This window comes from Danio rerio, chromosome 20 (assembly GCF_052040795.2).
Source record: "Danio rerio strain M-AB ecotype USA chromosome 20, GRCz13ab, whole genome shotgun sequence".
Lineage (NCBI taxonomy): Eukaryota > Metazoa > Chordata > Actinopteri > Cypriniformes > Danionidae > Danio > Danio rerio.
In genome coordinates, this window is record NC_141040.1 from 31,157,626 (window position 1) to 31,174,958 (window position 17,333).

At 35.2% G+C, this 17,333-nt stretch overlaps 1 protein-coding gene across 4 annotated transcripts in view; it reads left to right on the plus strand.

Moving 5' to 3' along the window:
* Positions 1-17,333, plus strand: part of prima1 (proline rich membrane anchor 1) — a 44,025-nt gene that overhangs the window by 14,165 nt on the left and 12,527 nt on the right. For 3 of the 4 annotated variants that reach the window (XM_087298253.1, XM_087298250.1, XM_087298251.2), the window contains one exon: positions 10,056-10,188. In XM_087298253.1, coding sequence (XP_087154379.1) covers positions 10,056-10,188 — 133 coding nt within the window. Of the gene's footprint in view, positions 1-3,697; positions 3,772-4,164; positions 4,479-10,055; positions 10,189-17,333 lie in introns of those variants that run through there. The other variant, XM_087298252.1, reaches the window with a different exon arrangement.

Consider the following 17,333-nt stretch of genomic DNA (forward strand, 5'->3'; position numbering starts at 1 on the left):
CCAAGCTTTTTTTATATATAAATAGCAGCAAAATCGCAAGAAAACATTTGTCACTACTGTTGCAGTTTTAAATAGTAGAAAATCATATCGATAATTGAACCTAAAAAAGTAAAACATATGCTGGATAAGTTGGTGGTTCATTCCGCTGTGGCGATCCCAGATTATTATAGGGACCAATCCTTGAAGAAAATGAATAAATGAATAAATAAAATAATAGGATGTCTGATTGCATTGGAATATGCATAGTTACTATTGGTACTTTTGCATGTGGGTGTTTCATTTATTTATAGCCTTTGCGTATAATTAAGAAAATGAATATGATGAAAAATTGTGACACTACTATCGTGGCTTTACTGTGCAGTTTCTGGAATATGGTTCTCCTTATTGATTTAATTAGCTTTTTACGTTAGATGGGATGCCAGCAGGCAGTTGAACGACCAACTGTTATTTTACTCAGAAACTTGGCAAAGGTCTAAATCCATAATGAAAGTGCACCAGGCAGCACAATGAGAAAATTAGCTTGCGGTTTTCACCAAAGGTCAAAATAAATGAGGAGAAAAAATATAAATAAATATTTACAGTCACAGGCATTCCTATCTGAACAGGATTAGATTTCAGTACTTTAGTCTGAGATGCTTGAAACATTTAGCAAGCGAATTATGTAACATATTCTTTAGCTGAAGAATAAGAGACAGTTGTGATTATGATAAGCCAGCATGTTATTATGTTTTAAAAATACAGTTAATTTCAATTGTTGATAAAACCCTTGTAAATACTTTTGTAAATGCATGAGCAGAAGATGCCACTGAAGTCACATACTATCTCTTTCTAGCTCTTGCTCTTTCTCTTGCGCATCTAGCTCAATGCCGCAAGCAAATGTCAGGAGTTGTGGTGGAATGTCAGAAGTCACGGTCTGGCTCCACCACATCTCCTCAACCGATCGGACAGGGCGTGCTTTCAGGTCTGGCCCTGCACCAGGCTCCTAGCTTTAATTAAAGAGGGCTTTAGGATGTGTGCCAGAGACTTCGGAGAGTCGCTTTCATCGATCACCCCCACTGTCTCATCTAGCTTTCCACACCCCCACAGCTTTGGATCTTCTTTGTGCTCTCTTTTTATTTTTTCATTTCGCCACTCATCATCATTGGATGATAGAGTGATGTTTTTCCTGTTTAGTATGACTAACAAGGTAGGATGGGGGAAGCAGCAGTTGCCTGCAGGCTCTGCACTGACCTTTGCTCGGATGCACTTTGTCATGAGTGTGGATCAGCCACCCACAGGGATGGAGGCCCACGATTGCTCTCTCCCTCTTCATGCAGACTTTCCCGTTGTAGAAATACAATGGAGTCCTTCCCTACCTGCACACAAGTGGTCTGTGGCAATGGTGATTGAGGATAAATGTGAAGTACATGTATTATGGGTGATTGAGGATAAATGTTGGCATAGAAATGTCTACTAAATTAAAGCCAGTGACGTCCACGTCTTGGTTAATATATGATATCATTCATGTACAAGAAAATCAGCAGATGGTACTGCGACCAAAGAGAGAGTGAGAATAAAAAAATGATGAGCTCATACTTTGAGTGGTAAAAATTAGTCTGGACTTTGAAAATTCTTGTAAATTACTTAAAAGTGCCTGACTTTGCTTTTTTGTGTGGCTGTCCAATAAAAATTGCAGAGCTCCATGGAGTTATTGTTTTTTTTTTTTTTTTTTTTTATCTGGCAGCCTGTCAGTCCTCTTATTTTAAAATCAGTTTTGCCCTGGCAATCCAGAGCCTTGTAACTCCATTAAACAGGAGAGCAGGTACAAAAATAGCCTAATCTAATAGGCCTGTTTAGCTCTGCCTTCATAAGACCGAACCTCTGATATGTCTGATGCTTCATCACCGACAGAAGATGCTATGATTTACAGTTTACATGATACAGGGACTCAGATCAAACTTCACATATGCTGGATTACATTATTACAAGCATTTTCTGGCGCATTATTCTATTTTTAAGATTACTAAATTTGTTTTTGAGGTTTCCTGCAATAGGTTTGCATCAGTTCAAAGTAAAAAGATTTTCAGCTCTGGTGGCTTCACCTGTTGTAGCACAGATTTTACAATATCACTTTGAGTCTGAAGACAAAACATTGGGAAAAACAACTTTTTTTGTAAACTAGGTTGTGGTAAATTGAGGTATTCCAACAAATGTCACTATTAACAAGGGCTGGTGGTGCAAATGCCCAAAATGAACAAAAGTTAAAAGGCAAAATCGCTGCCCTCCACTATCAAGCTTCACAAATAAGTGTAAAGCAATGTGAAGCGTCAATATGTGGCATTGCACTTAACCCTGTTCATGTTGAATCAGATTTATTTTACTTCTTGTTTGTCGCAGTGCTGAGAATAATAACCTGTCACACATTTCTGTTGAGTTTTGATCACAATGGCCAATCATACTTTTGGATTGGCCACAATAGAAAATGAGCTTTGTTGAGCGTATACACAGTAAATATATTTTGCGTTCTCACAATATATAAACAAGAAAATACAGATACAGTGTTAAAAATTGATTTATCAGTTTGAGGGTTTTGCACAGTGGTTTCATATATACACAATTCACGCGTGAATAAATAATTTGTCTTAACAAAGATTTTTTTTCCCTTAACATGATAATGACAACACAAACCAACTAAATGGTTTGAGGACTGGGCAAATCAGATATTAGACATCCAATGAAGACCATAGACTGGCATTATGCAAGTATATTAAAGATCTATGCATGTGAGTCACGGAAGTAAAATTGAAAGTGCTGATGACAGATTTATTGGCAGTTCTGGCAGTTTTTGTTTTTAAAAGACAATACAATGTGGTGCCAGTCACAAGACTGACAACAACCTGTTCATTAAATAAAGGATTAAATAACGGTACAACATCTAGTGCTTAAAATGTGTAAATTCAGTGGCAAGCAGTTCCCACTAGCTTCACAGTGAATGGCTTTAGTAATTTTAATAGCGGACTTTAACCCACTGGAAGTCTTTTATCCACTCTTCGGAAAATGTAAATGGTACATTAACATTCACCACATGATCACTAATAAGATGTGCCATTATTTGTAGCTTTATCTGATTTCTAAAACTAAATCTGTCAGTGTTGTTTTTCTCTCGTATCCAGACCTTTACATTTTTCGTTGTTGTAGCTCCCTGTCAACTAAACTGAGTGATTGACAGCTGATATTAATCAATCCATTTGCGTTCTGTTCTAGGGCAGTGGGCCAATGAGAAGAGCTTGAAGGTGGGGCAGACATTGCATGATTTGTTTACTGCAGCAAGTTGACATTTCAACTATTCCTGAGTGCTGCGTTTGGGTTTTTTTGGTGCAAAGATGCTCTCTGCGTGAATTTTTTCTAAATACGCATATATGGTGAACATTTTGCTGCGGAAACTTGTTACACGGCAACAATTTTATGCACTCACACAAATGCTCCTAAATATATTTTCAGGTCACAAAGATAAAATTTCGGGTGCATATGCAACCAAGATAGTTGCAATTTAAAACCCTGCTGAATGAAAAAAAAGCGAAGTGATATGCTGGTGAATGGATAATGACAGTTTTTTATTTATTTATTGATGAACTATTCCTTTAAGAGTGTAAAAGCCTATTGAATCCCAGTGTCTCTTTTTCCCATGCCTGCCCAAAACATCATCTACATGCACAAGGGTCCAATTACTGAGTTCACTCGAGACACTTTTGGCACTGGAGGTCATGTCTTTGGGGCCAGCCATGTATTTCGGTAAGTACATGTGGGTCATTTGAGACTAAGGAGTCTTCTGAGGACAGGCCTTGTCTTCCAGGCAGTCATTAGGACTATTAGTCATTTCAGCCTTTGCTTTGTTATCAGACTGAGAGCATGTTCAGAAGATGCTGAGAGCCCTATGGAAACAGACAGATTTTATGTTAAAGAAATGAACAAATAGCATCACAGATGTCTTTTCTTTATGGTGTCATATGTTGGCATTAAATTTGTAATCAACTAGAATACATCCTCCTAAATGCTTTTACATATGAGCAAGTCTACTCTGACATTTAAATAAGGTCACAGAGGTCATCTTCGCACTCTCTTTTCCCATTTATTTGCCCTGAGGCTTTTTGCCTTCTCGATAATGTACTGTATTTTGATTTGCAGGTGTGCCGCCGTTCATCAGTAATAAATCTGACTTGGAAATCAATACAAGAGTTAGTTTCTCCTCTGCTGAATTATTTCAGCAGTTATGTGTTTGCATTTCTTCCGTTCGTCCAGAATGGTGAGGATTGGGAGCATCAATCAGGATGATAAACAGCAAGAGAGAAGCCCATATGAAGTTGCTGATGCATTGGTCTCGACCCAAGGGAGAATTGTTCAGTGATTTATACTCCAAAGCTGCTGGCTTACACTTCACAGTCCTTTAATTAATTGAAGGTTTGAGTGAATAATGAGGAATAAAAGTGATGTTTGGGGTATTTCTACAGTGTAACAGTTATTTTTTTACACACTGAAATAATGCTGGTTCTTGTGCCGTTGAGCAGTTGGTTACAGTGAATCTTTGTTAAAACCTGCCCACTTGCTTAACAAGGACTTAACTGATTATGTTATTACATAACCTGCCCACAAACGAGAATGCTGCATCATTGGTTATTGGTTTTGAGAACATCATCTACATAAAGTAATGCTGTGTTTGTGTTATTATGAGCTGATTTTCATGAGAAACAAGAGTTAATGAGACGTATCATTTAAAAGTTAAGCTGTAGTTTTTTTTATTTTTTTAGCAAGGATGCAATAAATTGATGTGAAAAATAAGACTTTAAAATATATCATTTGAAAATAATTTTTCAAAAAAATCTGGGAAATTGTATATCAATTTTAATAATTTATATTTATAAAAATGTTATATATATATATATATATATATATATTTTTTTTTTTATATATATATATTTTTTTTTATGTCTTATGTCACAAATTTACAGTAGCATGTGTTCTTTATGGCGTCATAGTATTTTGACATTACATTTGTATTCAACTAGAAAACATCCTCCTAAATGTGTTTACAAATGAGCAAGTCCACGTTAACATTTAAATAAGGTCACAGAGTTCATATATGCACTTTCTATTCCCATTTATTTGCCCTAAAGCTTTAGCATATTAGAATGATTTGTGACTAAATGACTGACGCAATGGCTAAAAACAACAACCCTACAAAATAAGCTGCAGTCTAGTTTTTTTTATTAGAAAGATTGTTGATGAACTTTGACATAAATTGTTGAAGATCAGAAGTGACTGAAGCCCAAAAAATACTTCTGTTTTTACACATAACAATTTTTTATACCAGGGTGTCTGATATTCAAACCGAACAGAAAAAAGTGCAATGTGTCCTCTATGGTACAAATCGTGATACTCTCATAGAGAACCGAAGTACCCCTTCCTAAACTCCACCCACCACCAAGCCCCAAGTCACCACTGAGCCCCCGCCATACCTGTCAACTGTCCAGTTTTTTCTGGTATTCTCCTGTATTTTACCATTCTATCCCACTATCATCTAGTAAAGGTGTTTTCCTGTATTTCTCCCATTTTTTAAATATTTCTATGAAGGGTAGCAATAAACATTTAAAGGGCCATGACACCCCCCACTTTCGGTTAAAGTCTACTTCAGAATTTTTTCAAAAGATGCATGATTAATGGGCGTGGAGCTCCGCGAGCATCGAACAGGAGTGGGCGTGGCCAGCAGGGGAGAACGTGAGCGAATGAAGCTAGCTCACAAAATGAGACAAACCGTGAGGAGACGCTTGAGTTTATAGTTTACAAAGTTAAAATGCAAAGAAATAAATAGTGATTTAATGCCCTGCTACATTTGTTATTCGTAATTTCATATACACATAACCACAATTTATATAATTATAAAGATAAGTGTGTTCATGTAAACCGTATAAATGGGGACTTCTCCCTCAATCCCCGTATCCAGCAGACTCAGTGCAGCAGGTCTCCTGACCTGTCTATTTTAACCATTAGCCCTGCTGGTAATCTGGAGGATTTAGGCAAACACAGCAGCACAGTGATGTGTCTGAATGTGAATGAACTCCTGATAAAAGACAGCGTCCGCCATTCTCTAATTCTTGTGCTGCTCTCCCGACAAAAAATGCTAGCAGCACACACAGCTTTGCTGTATGATCGGCCCTGACAAGATCGCGGGGGAAAACATGCAACAAACCGCGTGGATCATGGAAACAAACGCATATGAGCCTTCATGAACGGCTAAATACTGTGTGCCCGTGGGTCCGTGACGTGTGTCACAGCTCGGGCTTGACTCTGGCAGGTCTCATGAATAATTAAGCAGCTGGCTCTTCTCATAGGATAAGAAAACTTCGCTATGAATAATAATGAGAAACCGACGCGTCATCATTGCACTTGCAGTACTGCGCTACGTCGCCGATTTTGATCCCGCCCCAAAAATCATTTTAAAACCGGAAGCTGAAATTAGCTGACAAAAGCTCAAAATTATCCAGTTTTCCCCACAATTAAAGCTTACAGGTGCTAACATTGTCTTAACTGATGCTCAACACACACAAATCTGTTAATATTAAAAAAAAAGTTATCCAGGGTTGCCTGAACCTTTAAGGGCCGAGCCTTCCTATATGCAAACCATACCGCCAAACCACCAGGGAATGCCCCTTGCTCTTAATTGTAAATCTGTTCTGTGCTTTCATTTAATTTAGGCATGAAAACACTTTGAAATAAATATAAAAAAGGAGGGATTTTTTTTTCTATTACAGGCGCTGTTGCCCCTTCTATGTAATCCTTAAAACAGTCAGTTTATGTAGCGACATACAGTATAAACAGTTCGATCTAGGTGGGTTTCCTTTTAAACACAACAAATTTGTCTTAAATGAGCATAAAAAGTAAGAAAAGCAATTGAATGCTTTTGTTATAGATCTGTGCATGTTTAGAGTGACAGCTGTTATTTAATGTAATGAAAAATCTAAATAAAAGATTAATTTGCTGCTCTTTATTCGGAATGTTTAAATTATAAAGTAAATAAAAGGTTAATGAGATTTGATAACTTAATTCAATCTATTTATAATAGCTATTTATTTAAATGGGGGGGTTTATCCCTTATTTTCACATCCCAATGTAAACAGGTATGGCCCCCGCACACCTACCTGCCACCCACCAATATTCACCGAAATAAAACCAAAATTTGTATATTGGTCATTTGAGCTGGGCTTGATGAAGGATACAGAATGCTCCAGATAACCACCAGTAATCAAGAAGCGAATGCGCACCAGCATGCCCTCATCTTCAAAAGTACTGCATTTTAAAACGCAACCACAGTTTTCAAAGTAAAACTGTTGTGATTTTAGATGTCAGCAAAAGCTTTATGGGCTGGTATTAGTTTCTGACTTGGATAAAAATATCATGCAATTGTGATTACTGCTCTAAAATAAGTTCTTTTTAAATGTCTGGGTAAAAAAAAACCTTTTCCCTCATTGAACACAATATATTTTATTTTAGGAACATGTATAATATTTTGGAACAATAAACATTCATTCATTTGTTCATTTTCTTGTCTGCTTGAACCCTTTATTAATCTGGGGTCACCACAGCAGAATGAACCACCAACTTATCCAGCATGTTTTTACGCAGCAGATGCCCTTCCAGCCGCAACCCATCTCTAGGAAAACAATAAACTTGTCGGGCTAAATAATTCAAATAAGTCATTGTCTTCTGCTCTCTTTGTTAGTTTCATTAACACAGATTTCTAGACAAAACACATAAAACAAAAAAAAAACCTTACATATACCTTAGGAATGATATAACAGAAATTATTATCAGTTTGACTTGACTTTTCCAAACCATGGTAAACTTTGTAACCGATTATCATGCCATGCCTAGATGCCACATCTAACAGCAGCAAAAGTTATATTTCGTAAAATGCAAAGTGGTGTAAACAGCCTTGATATGACTCATGTCTCCACATGGTGAGAGCATATGAGAACATCAGTGGTCAAGCATTGTTAGTTAGTACTCAACAGATATTTTTCTAGGTATTTTATCCTGTTAATAAGCAGGACTGTGTATATAGTATTCTCCTCATCCATAATTGTGACCAGCAAATAAACTCCACTCATCTTAGAGTGCCATTACATAGTCTTGTGTGTAGAAATGCCGTCTAGGTCTGTAATTAATACCATGATTTACATATTTGGGTGAACTAACTCTTTAAAGAGAAAAATTTGGATTTTTGATTGGGCTCTGGCATAGACTTCAGACCTATTAAACTGTTTGTGGAAACAGTAAAATAGTTATAAAAATGACTTGTTTAAGTTGTTATGCTAGAATGAATATTGTTTTGAGGTCACTACTGTAAGCTGTTTTAAGAACAGACACACAGTTGTTTGTAAATTGAGTTGTTAGTCCCAAGCACAGGCAACACGCGTCATGATTTTGCCAAGTATAATGCGTTCCTGGATTAGCATCTATGTTGATCCTGGAACATAATTTTTCTTCCAAAATACATATTCCATACCCCTAAACCCAACAATAACTGTAAATTATTCCCCAAATCAGAGAGGAATAATAGTTGGATAACAATCATGAAGAAGTGCATAAACCTATCAGTAAGCCTGAACTTTACATAAACGTTAAGCATTAATTCTGATTGGCTGATTGGAATGTTGTTCCAGGATCAACATAGATTTTAATTCAGGAACATGTCCTACTTGGTGAAATCAGGCTCGCGCACAGCCAACAGCCAGAAATCTCTATTTTTGTGACTCAAAGGTATTTAGACTGAAAAGCAAGAAGTAGAAAGTGAAAGCAGTAGTCTTGTTTGCTCAAGAGGCCAATGAACTTGTTAATTATCCTTCTCCTGTGCTTTTTTTTTTTTTTATCAGTAGCATTAAAACGGCTCCGTATACAAGGTGCCACTATCAGTTCCCAACCAGAGAAAACTCATCCCAACTTTAAAGTGGTGGGGAAGGTAGAGCAGCCTGAAGCACTAATATAGTTCTGGATGAGACGGCTGTGTAATGGTCCAAATAAAGTGCCTCTTTGAAACGGAATGATAAATGGAGTAGAGCTAAATGCTGCATCCCTGTGATTGGGCCATCAAGCTAAACTGGTGTGAGAGACCACTAGGAGAAGTTCTGTTCTCTAGCTTAGGTGAAATGACTCAGTAGCAATAAATGACTGGAGTTGGCTATTTTAACCATCACCAACATCAAATAAAGAAAAAAAAATGCAGTACTGTATTTGTTCATGCTTTTATCACCAGCAGAGTGGATTACTGTAATGGACTCCTCACTGGTCTTCCCAAAAAGACAGTCACACAGTTGCTGCTGACAGGATTCTTTGTTTTTTTTTAAGAAGAATCAGCTTTCAGAAATGATCAGATGTGCTCCAACATTAGGTATATTCAAATCATGTGTTTAGCTGTGCCTTTACCGACTGAGCACTGTGCTATGTCCTACAGATCACACTATTATGTCTTTTTTTTCTTTTTCATTTTTTATAACCTGTTTTAGGACATTTTAATCTGTTTTTAATTATTTTAATCATTTGTTATTATTTTCTTGTTTCTTTATTCTTGTTTATGTAAAGCACTTTGCATTACCATAGTGTGGGAAATATATATATATATATATATATATATATATATATATATATATATATATATGTGTGTGTGTGTGTGTGTGTGTGTGTGTGTGTGTGTGTGTGTGTGTGTGTGTGTGTGTATATATGTATATATATATATATATATATATATATATATATATATATATATATATATATATATATATATATATATAAACTTGCCTTGCCTTACTGTTCAGAAAATGGGGTTGGTAATAACGATAAAAAACCAATGATTTTTCTATTTCAGTTCTATATGTGTGTGTGTGTGTGTATTTTTACATGTGTATCTACATACACATTGCAATGAGTGTTGTTTACCAAGCATAAAATAAAGTGAGAATCACGTGATCTGTTTAGTTTTGTGATTTGTGATTTACTTTCTTTGTAACACTTTGTTTCTCTTGCAGTGGCTCCCTCCACTGTATCTCCCATGACACCATGGAGGAGAGAAATGGAAATCTTAGTACTGGGGACTGTAATCTGTGCATCTGTGGTCTTCCTCCTCCTGACTGCCATCATCTGCTACAAGGCCATCAAGAGGTATCAAATATTTAAGTGTTTCACTTTGTCTCTTGTATTATTTGATTTGACATGGCTTTTCATTAGACATTCTGTATTGTAAGACAACATAATTGTTTGTAATTCTGATCTGTTTATATAAATATATTTTTTGTATATGAAATTTATCGGTGTATTAAAATACAAACAATTTGGAAAGTGATACATTATATATTATATTTTATATGGTTCTGTTTATGTATAAATGTTCTTGTTTAACATACAATGAATGATGGTGGGTACACAACAATTTCAATTGACAACTGGCGGCTTTCATTTTATGAGAATTATTATTATTATTATTTTTTTACATATGAAGAGTTCTGATGCAAAAGCCGCTAATCGCCACTTACTCCAAAAATGAGCTTATGACATTGAGCGAATGCTTTAGGTACGTAGCACATGTTCTAAAAATATTTTTGCTTTAAATCATCTGAATCCCAATGTTAGCCCATTCAGAAATAACAGTTTGTTTGCAAAAGCCTCTAAATGCCACTTGCCTTTGACAGCAAAAGCGGCTATATCCTGAGAACCAATCAGAAGGCGTGAATCAAATCGTAAGTTTTAAATGTAACAGTGCGCTAATACGCTGGCTCTATGAGGATATTTTTATTTATTCTGCTACTGATTTAGATTTTAAAAGATGAAGTTTGATGAATTGGATGAGCCTGTCTGACTGTCAGTGAATGGCCAATGAAAACGTCCCTTACCTCAAAACTCACAGCTTTATAAGAAAAAAACATTATAAGAAAAAGAAAACACACTGTACAGTCGGAGGTGTGACATGCATTCATAGCGGTTTTTTTTTTGCTCAGTGATGCTTTACGAATGAGTCTGATTTACTATAGCTACATTAAACAGCAACTCCATTTCATGAAAGACGAAGTAAAGATGCCATTCTTTTATCCCACATGGATGCTATGAGAATAAACAAGAGACGAAAAAGAGACCAAGACCTTGAGTATTGTGAGAATGAATGAATGACAGCTTTTAAAAGTGTCTCAGAGACATCTCCTTTTTGCCAGTAGGCCTACCTTGTGTTTTTTTTTTTTTTTTGCTAATGTAAGCTATTTTTGAAAGATATACGTATAAAACTATGCATTATTTATATTACCTCATATTACCTATATGTCTGATTAGCTTTTTATATTCATGGACAATGCACAGATATTGATGTTTCACAATGTTTTTATTCTACATTAATTACTATGTTTGCAATGTTTACATTGTTCTACTTGCATTAAATCTAAATGCTATATATGAGAAAAGACAACAGATTAAGATTTTATTGTTGTGAATTTTGATGCTATTGATTAATGCACTTACTTGACAGATTTCATTCAGTCATTAATTTCCTTCTGCTTAGTCCCTGGTTTATCAGGGGTCGCCACAGTGGAATGAACCGCCACTTACTTGACAGATTTATGTATTTTTTTTTTTTAGGTGGTTTGTGTAATGTGTTTTATGTTTGGTAAAATAATTTCTAATTGCATTTTTAGTGATTTTTCAAATAATTACAATTTTGTCCCAATAGGTGGATTTAAAGGTTTTTGCAAAAAGTAGATTTAGCTGGTTTTGATGCAAAAGAAAATCTACCTGTTAAAAACCAAAGAATTGTCTAAAGTGACATTTATTATTATTATTTTTAATTTTATTTACTAGCTAATAACCTTTTCATTATCTATAAAATGAAACTTCTGAACCTAATCAGCCTGATAGAAAATTCTCCTTTACAAAAAAAGAGGTCTGAGGGATTTAGAGGGGTTTGCATCTGAACTCTTCTTATGTTCTGCAGAGGAAAAAAAGTTGTACAAGTTTTGAACGATTTTAGTGCATTCCCTTTAGGTTGATGCTCACTGTTTTTTGAGCCTGCAATAGGTAAACATAGAACTTTCCATCAGCATTTTATCTGTCACCTTAATGCTTCTTTGATATAACAAGATAACAAGGCAAAAGCATGATATCTGTACGTCTTGTCAAAAACATAAATTGTGACTCAAGTCACAAGAAGCGACAATGATTTATGTTTAGGAAATAGGAATGTGTTTCACACTTATGGCACAGTAGAAGGCATAAGCATTGAGTGGTGTGTCAGACTTAAGCTGCTCTTTTGGTTTGGTACCGGTGACATGCTGTCATGGGAACAACCGAGAGGCCTGTCAAATCAGCTGCAGACAGGGAAATGGCCCCAGACAGTCCAAATCACTCACACAGCAAAAAACACAAACCGGCTCCCAGACTCTCTTTGACGCACAACAACTATATATATAGGTTGAACAGATTTGTTGTTATTTTGCATTGTTTCCATCTGCTATATTAGTGAGTAAGCTGAACACAGTCTGCCATGTTTATTCACTAGAGCATCAAGGGGAACATTCAAGTGCAAAACAGTTTTGTTAAAGTTGATCAGCCAAGGACAGCGAGTGATTTTCTTTTGTTCATATTAGCAGCATAGATTGCAGTATGTAGTGTATATTATATTATATTATATTATATTATATTATATTATATTATATTATATTATATTATATTATATTATATTATATTAATTAGATAAATAATATAATATAATATAATATAATATAATATAATATAATATCATTCATTCATTCATTCATTCATTTTCTTGTCGGCTTAGTCTCTTTATTAAGCCGGGGTCGCTACAGCGGAATGAACCGCCAACTTATCCAGCAAGTTTTTACGCAGCGGATGGCCTTCCAGCCGCAACCCATCTCTGGGAAAATATAATATAATATAATATAATATAATATAATATAATATAATATAATATAATATAATATAATATAATATAATGCACAGATCTAATATGAGCACATGCAGTTTCTTTCACAACTGTTAATGTTGTTTACGACGAGTTTGTAAACTTTGTCAGATATACACAAGATTTTTTAAATTATTATTTATTTATTATTATTATTCTTTGATTATAAATATCTGATCCCCAATGATAATCTGATCTGATCCCAATCACAGTCCCCAATCTAATCCACATTAATTAACCCATTCTAATTCTTTGTATTAAACATCATTTGGAATCAATGAGATTCAGTGATGTTAATCTGTGCATCTGATAAATATGACTTTGATAGACATTTATTTTTAAAATAAAAGTTTGTTGTGCAGATTAGCCTACATGGTTAAAGTAAACACAGGCTTTATTACTCCCTTCAGACTTTAGTATGAATATTGCTGTTACGGTCTTTGAAACACACTAACTATATGGTTGTTTCTTACTTACAACTCAGGAAGTTTTTTTGTGGAGACCAGTATGGCCAGGTTACTTTGGAAGAAAGAACTTGGAGGGATGTGTAAACACAAAATCATACCCTTGTGAGACTGGAGATGCTTACTGCATTTCAGCTTTGAGAATGGAACCCCCTGTCTGTCCCTACCAGTCCAGCAATGATGCACGTTAATTAAATCTGCATATTTGTGTCTTTCTGCCAGATGAAAAATGTTCATATTTTAGAGAAAGTATTTAATGTTTTCATAATTAATGATTAATCTTATTCACCCATGACCCACTTGCAATAAACATAATGTACTTTTTGATTACCTGACCCATCCAACCTGCGGATTAACCCCAGCACCCATGAATAAATTGCAGATCTGTGCAGCACTGTATCTCAGAAATTCAAACTTATTTGGATTTAAAATATTTAAATGTTCAGGAAAACCTTGTCAAGGAATTTAAATGAAATGACTATGGTTGTGATTATAATCAAAATCTAACAGATGTTTTATGTGAAATGCATGGACATCTTCACAAAAGAGAATGACGATGTGCAACTTTTTCGCATTTACAACTTTTTACACAAAAAACAGCATATTTTTGTGCTGTTATTTTGAGTTAAAACTTTACAGACACATTGTGGGGACACCTCAGATTTACATTACATCTGATTAAAAAGGGCATAAAGGTCTACTTTAACTTTTATGGGTCAACAGGCTGCTAACAGGTGCCATCTGTAAAACTTAATTTCTAAAATAAATAGTCATTTCTGTCTGATGGGAGTATAGTGAAAATGATAACCAGGTTATTTCCATGCATAGAAGAGTCCAACACACAAATAACTGACTGCAATCTCCACAGCTATGACAATATGCACAATATTGAACACTTTGAGAGCATTATCGACCATGTAATGTGGTTACTGTGTAATAGTAGTATTATAAACAGAGTGTGAGCAGGTGTTTCGCATCTTAGTCATAAATGTCAGTCAGTGTTTTAGCTACAGAACACTAACCGGCTAATAATAGAGTTTTAGCTATATATTTTAGCCTGACATGTATGCTTTATTGACCCGGTGGCGTCCAGAACCAGAACTCATTGCTTCACTACCAGAAAAACAGAATCCATGTGGTAACAGTCAGTCAACTATATTTGGCCTGGTTTGTGTCATCCTGAGGCATCTCTCATTAAATGGATACTATTCAGATTTTCCAGTGAAACTAGTGGAGGTGGAATCCAAGCTGTTAATGTTAAAACATTCCAGTCTTCTGGAAATTAATCTTTTATTTATGAAAGCTGTGGAACATACCCTCCTGGCTATTAAACGGGGACTTGTTATGAGCTCTTTTGGAATCATTTCACTTGGTGAATTTGTTTGTTGCACATTTTTTTTTGCCTGAGAACTTGGTATAAGGAAGCCAACTCCCAAAGGAAAACCCAGCTGGCAGCTATTTCCCCACTAATGAGCTTGCCCAGTCTGCCAAAATGAAGAGAGAGACATGTTTAATGCCTTCCTTTATATGCATGCGAACACATCATTTAGCTATGCCCAATGACCGATGCACCGCAAATGGTGCTTCTTCAAACAGTCGCTAAAATGCCCCAGTGAAGGCTCGGATTATTACCCCAATCATTGCTTTATGGCTTCTGCTTGCTGAAGCCCGGTGTGGCTCACTTATTGTAATGAGTTTAATGGAATTAGAGGCACTGGAGGGGAAAGCTGAAGCAGTTTTGTCGAACAGTTGCTCTGCGCATATCGTGAAGAATGGATCTTAGAGGAGAGAAATGCGGTGCTTGGTGATTTTTGACCGCTGTAAACAAATGATTAAGTCCCTGGGTCATTAAACCGTTAGTACAGATTTGATAATGCAGACTCTAAACAAACCAGAAACCATAGTCTGGCTAGGACAAGCAAACATACTGTAGCTTCAATCTGTCTCTCCCTCTCTCCTCCTAGCTCTGCTGAACGTGCAGCACTGTTAAATGCTGTCATGCATGGTTACAGTCAAGACATCCTAAAATAACTTTTTGGGTGAACTTCAGTCACATTTGAAATGCTAATTAGGCTCAGGCTTGTTTAAAGTGCCTTAAGAGATACTGGGGCTAAGAAGGAAAAAGTTATCTCTGAATTATTAATAATACAATAGTGAAGTAATTATCACTATTGTTATCTTCTGTTCTCTAGGATAGAAACGTGAACATTTAATATGACAAGTCATTTCTGCATGACTTGTCTTATTATTACCTAATATTTCTGTAAATTAATAAGTTGGTCGTGTTGTTAAAGAAAGATAAACATTGTACTGTGTCAATTCCGGTTATGCAGTACCTTTTGAACTTTCTAACTTTTTAAAAATAAATATGTCTCTGTTGTAATTTCTATAAAAGGGTACATCAGACTTTTCATAAATTCACTCTGGCTAAGCTCATGCACTTAAACTTTACACAAAGTGACAAGAGACTTAACAGGATGCCTGCATGGAAATAAAGACCTACAATAATCCTACCTACAATAAGGTACATTATATACTTATTGAGGATGCTCCAATCATGATTTTTGCAGCTGATACCGAGTACCGATTCCTTGTCATGGTGATCGGCAGATGCCGAGTACCGATTCTGATTCTGATATTCAAGGTTTATAATGCAAAAAAGCACATTTTCCCTCTAAGTTTAATACTTAAGTAGAGTTTTCTCCTTTCCTAAGAGAATAAATTAAGGATACAACATTTAACCTCTAAAATGTCTTTTATAAACATTTAGTGTGGACATGTTTTGGTCAGAAGGAGCTTTAAACAAAATATAGATAAAACAGATAAAACATATATAATAGATAAAACAGATTTAAAACATTGGTAAGAAATGATTAATGCAAATTAGAAACATTTTAAATGATGGAAGAAAAACATCTCAATGAAGAAAAAGTTTCAGGCACATAATAGATAAATAAGAAGTTAACCTGACCAACGTAATGCTTAGAAACTGTGCCCTTGCTCATTCTCTCACTCTCGTCACTTTTTCCCTCTGCTTGTAAACTCATAACCAAACACTTGCCATCAGTTCATGAGATTGGCCAGATTGGCGAGTACTTATTGAGTCATGAAATGTGATTATCGGCCGATACCGATCTCCGGTCGACGGATTGAAGCATCCCTGATACATATATATCTTTTATTTCTTTCCAAATAAATATAGATTTTATTGCCTTGTTGCAAATTTGTGAATCAATAAGTGCAAAAACATTAAGACCATATAACTTCTTTAAAAAAAAAAAACCTTTACAATTTCTATTTATTTAATTATTAAAATTATTTAAATATGAAATTATTTAGAAGAAAAGAAAAATTTAAATTTAAAAGAAAATTTAAAATATTTAAAAAAAGAAAACTAGTTTTGACGCTGTTACAAAACAGCTATGCCATGATTACCAGTTAAAACTATTTTTCCAAGAAAACAAGCTTAAATATATTTTGGCACTTATGGTGGGAAATTTAAATGAACCCTTCATTAATTGTGATTAAAAATAACTAATAAATATGATTATTAACAATTTTGTAAACGTTTTAAGTTATGTCATTTATAATGAGGACAAAAGTTATAAGTGGTACAAATAATAAATGGTACAAAAATAGCTATACAAAATGATTGAAACATCATTCGTATTGAAATAACTGTGCTGTGGCAACAATCTCAACCTGCTCTCTTTCATTTCAGAAGAAATGAATATATTCTAGTGCCTATTCCACAGAGCAGGATATAAAATATTTACCTCTACCTGCAATGTTTTGTGTAGCTCCATGGCATTTGTGTACTACACGTCATGTATTATTGAGGTGAGGATGCAGCTGTTTTAGGTTCTGCAGTGATATTTTGG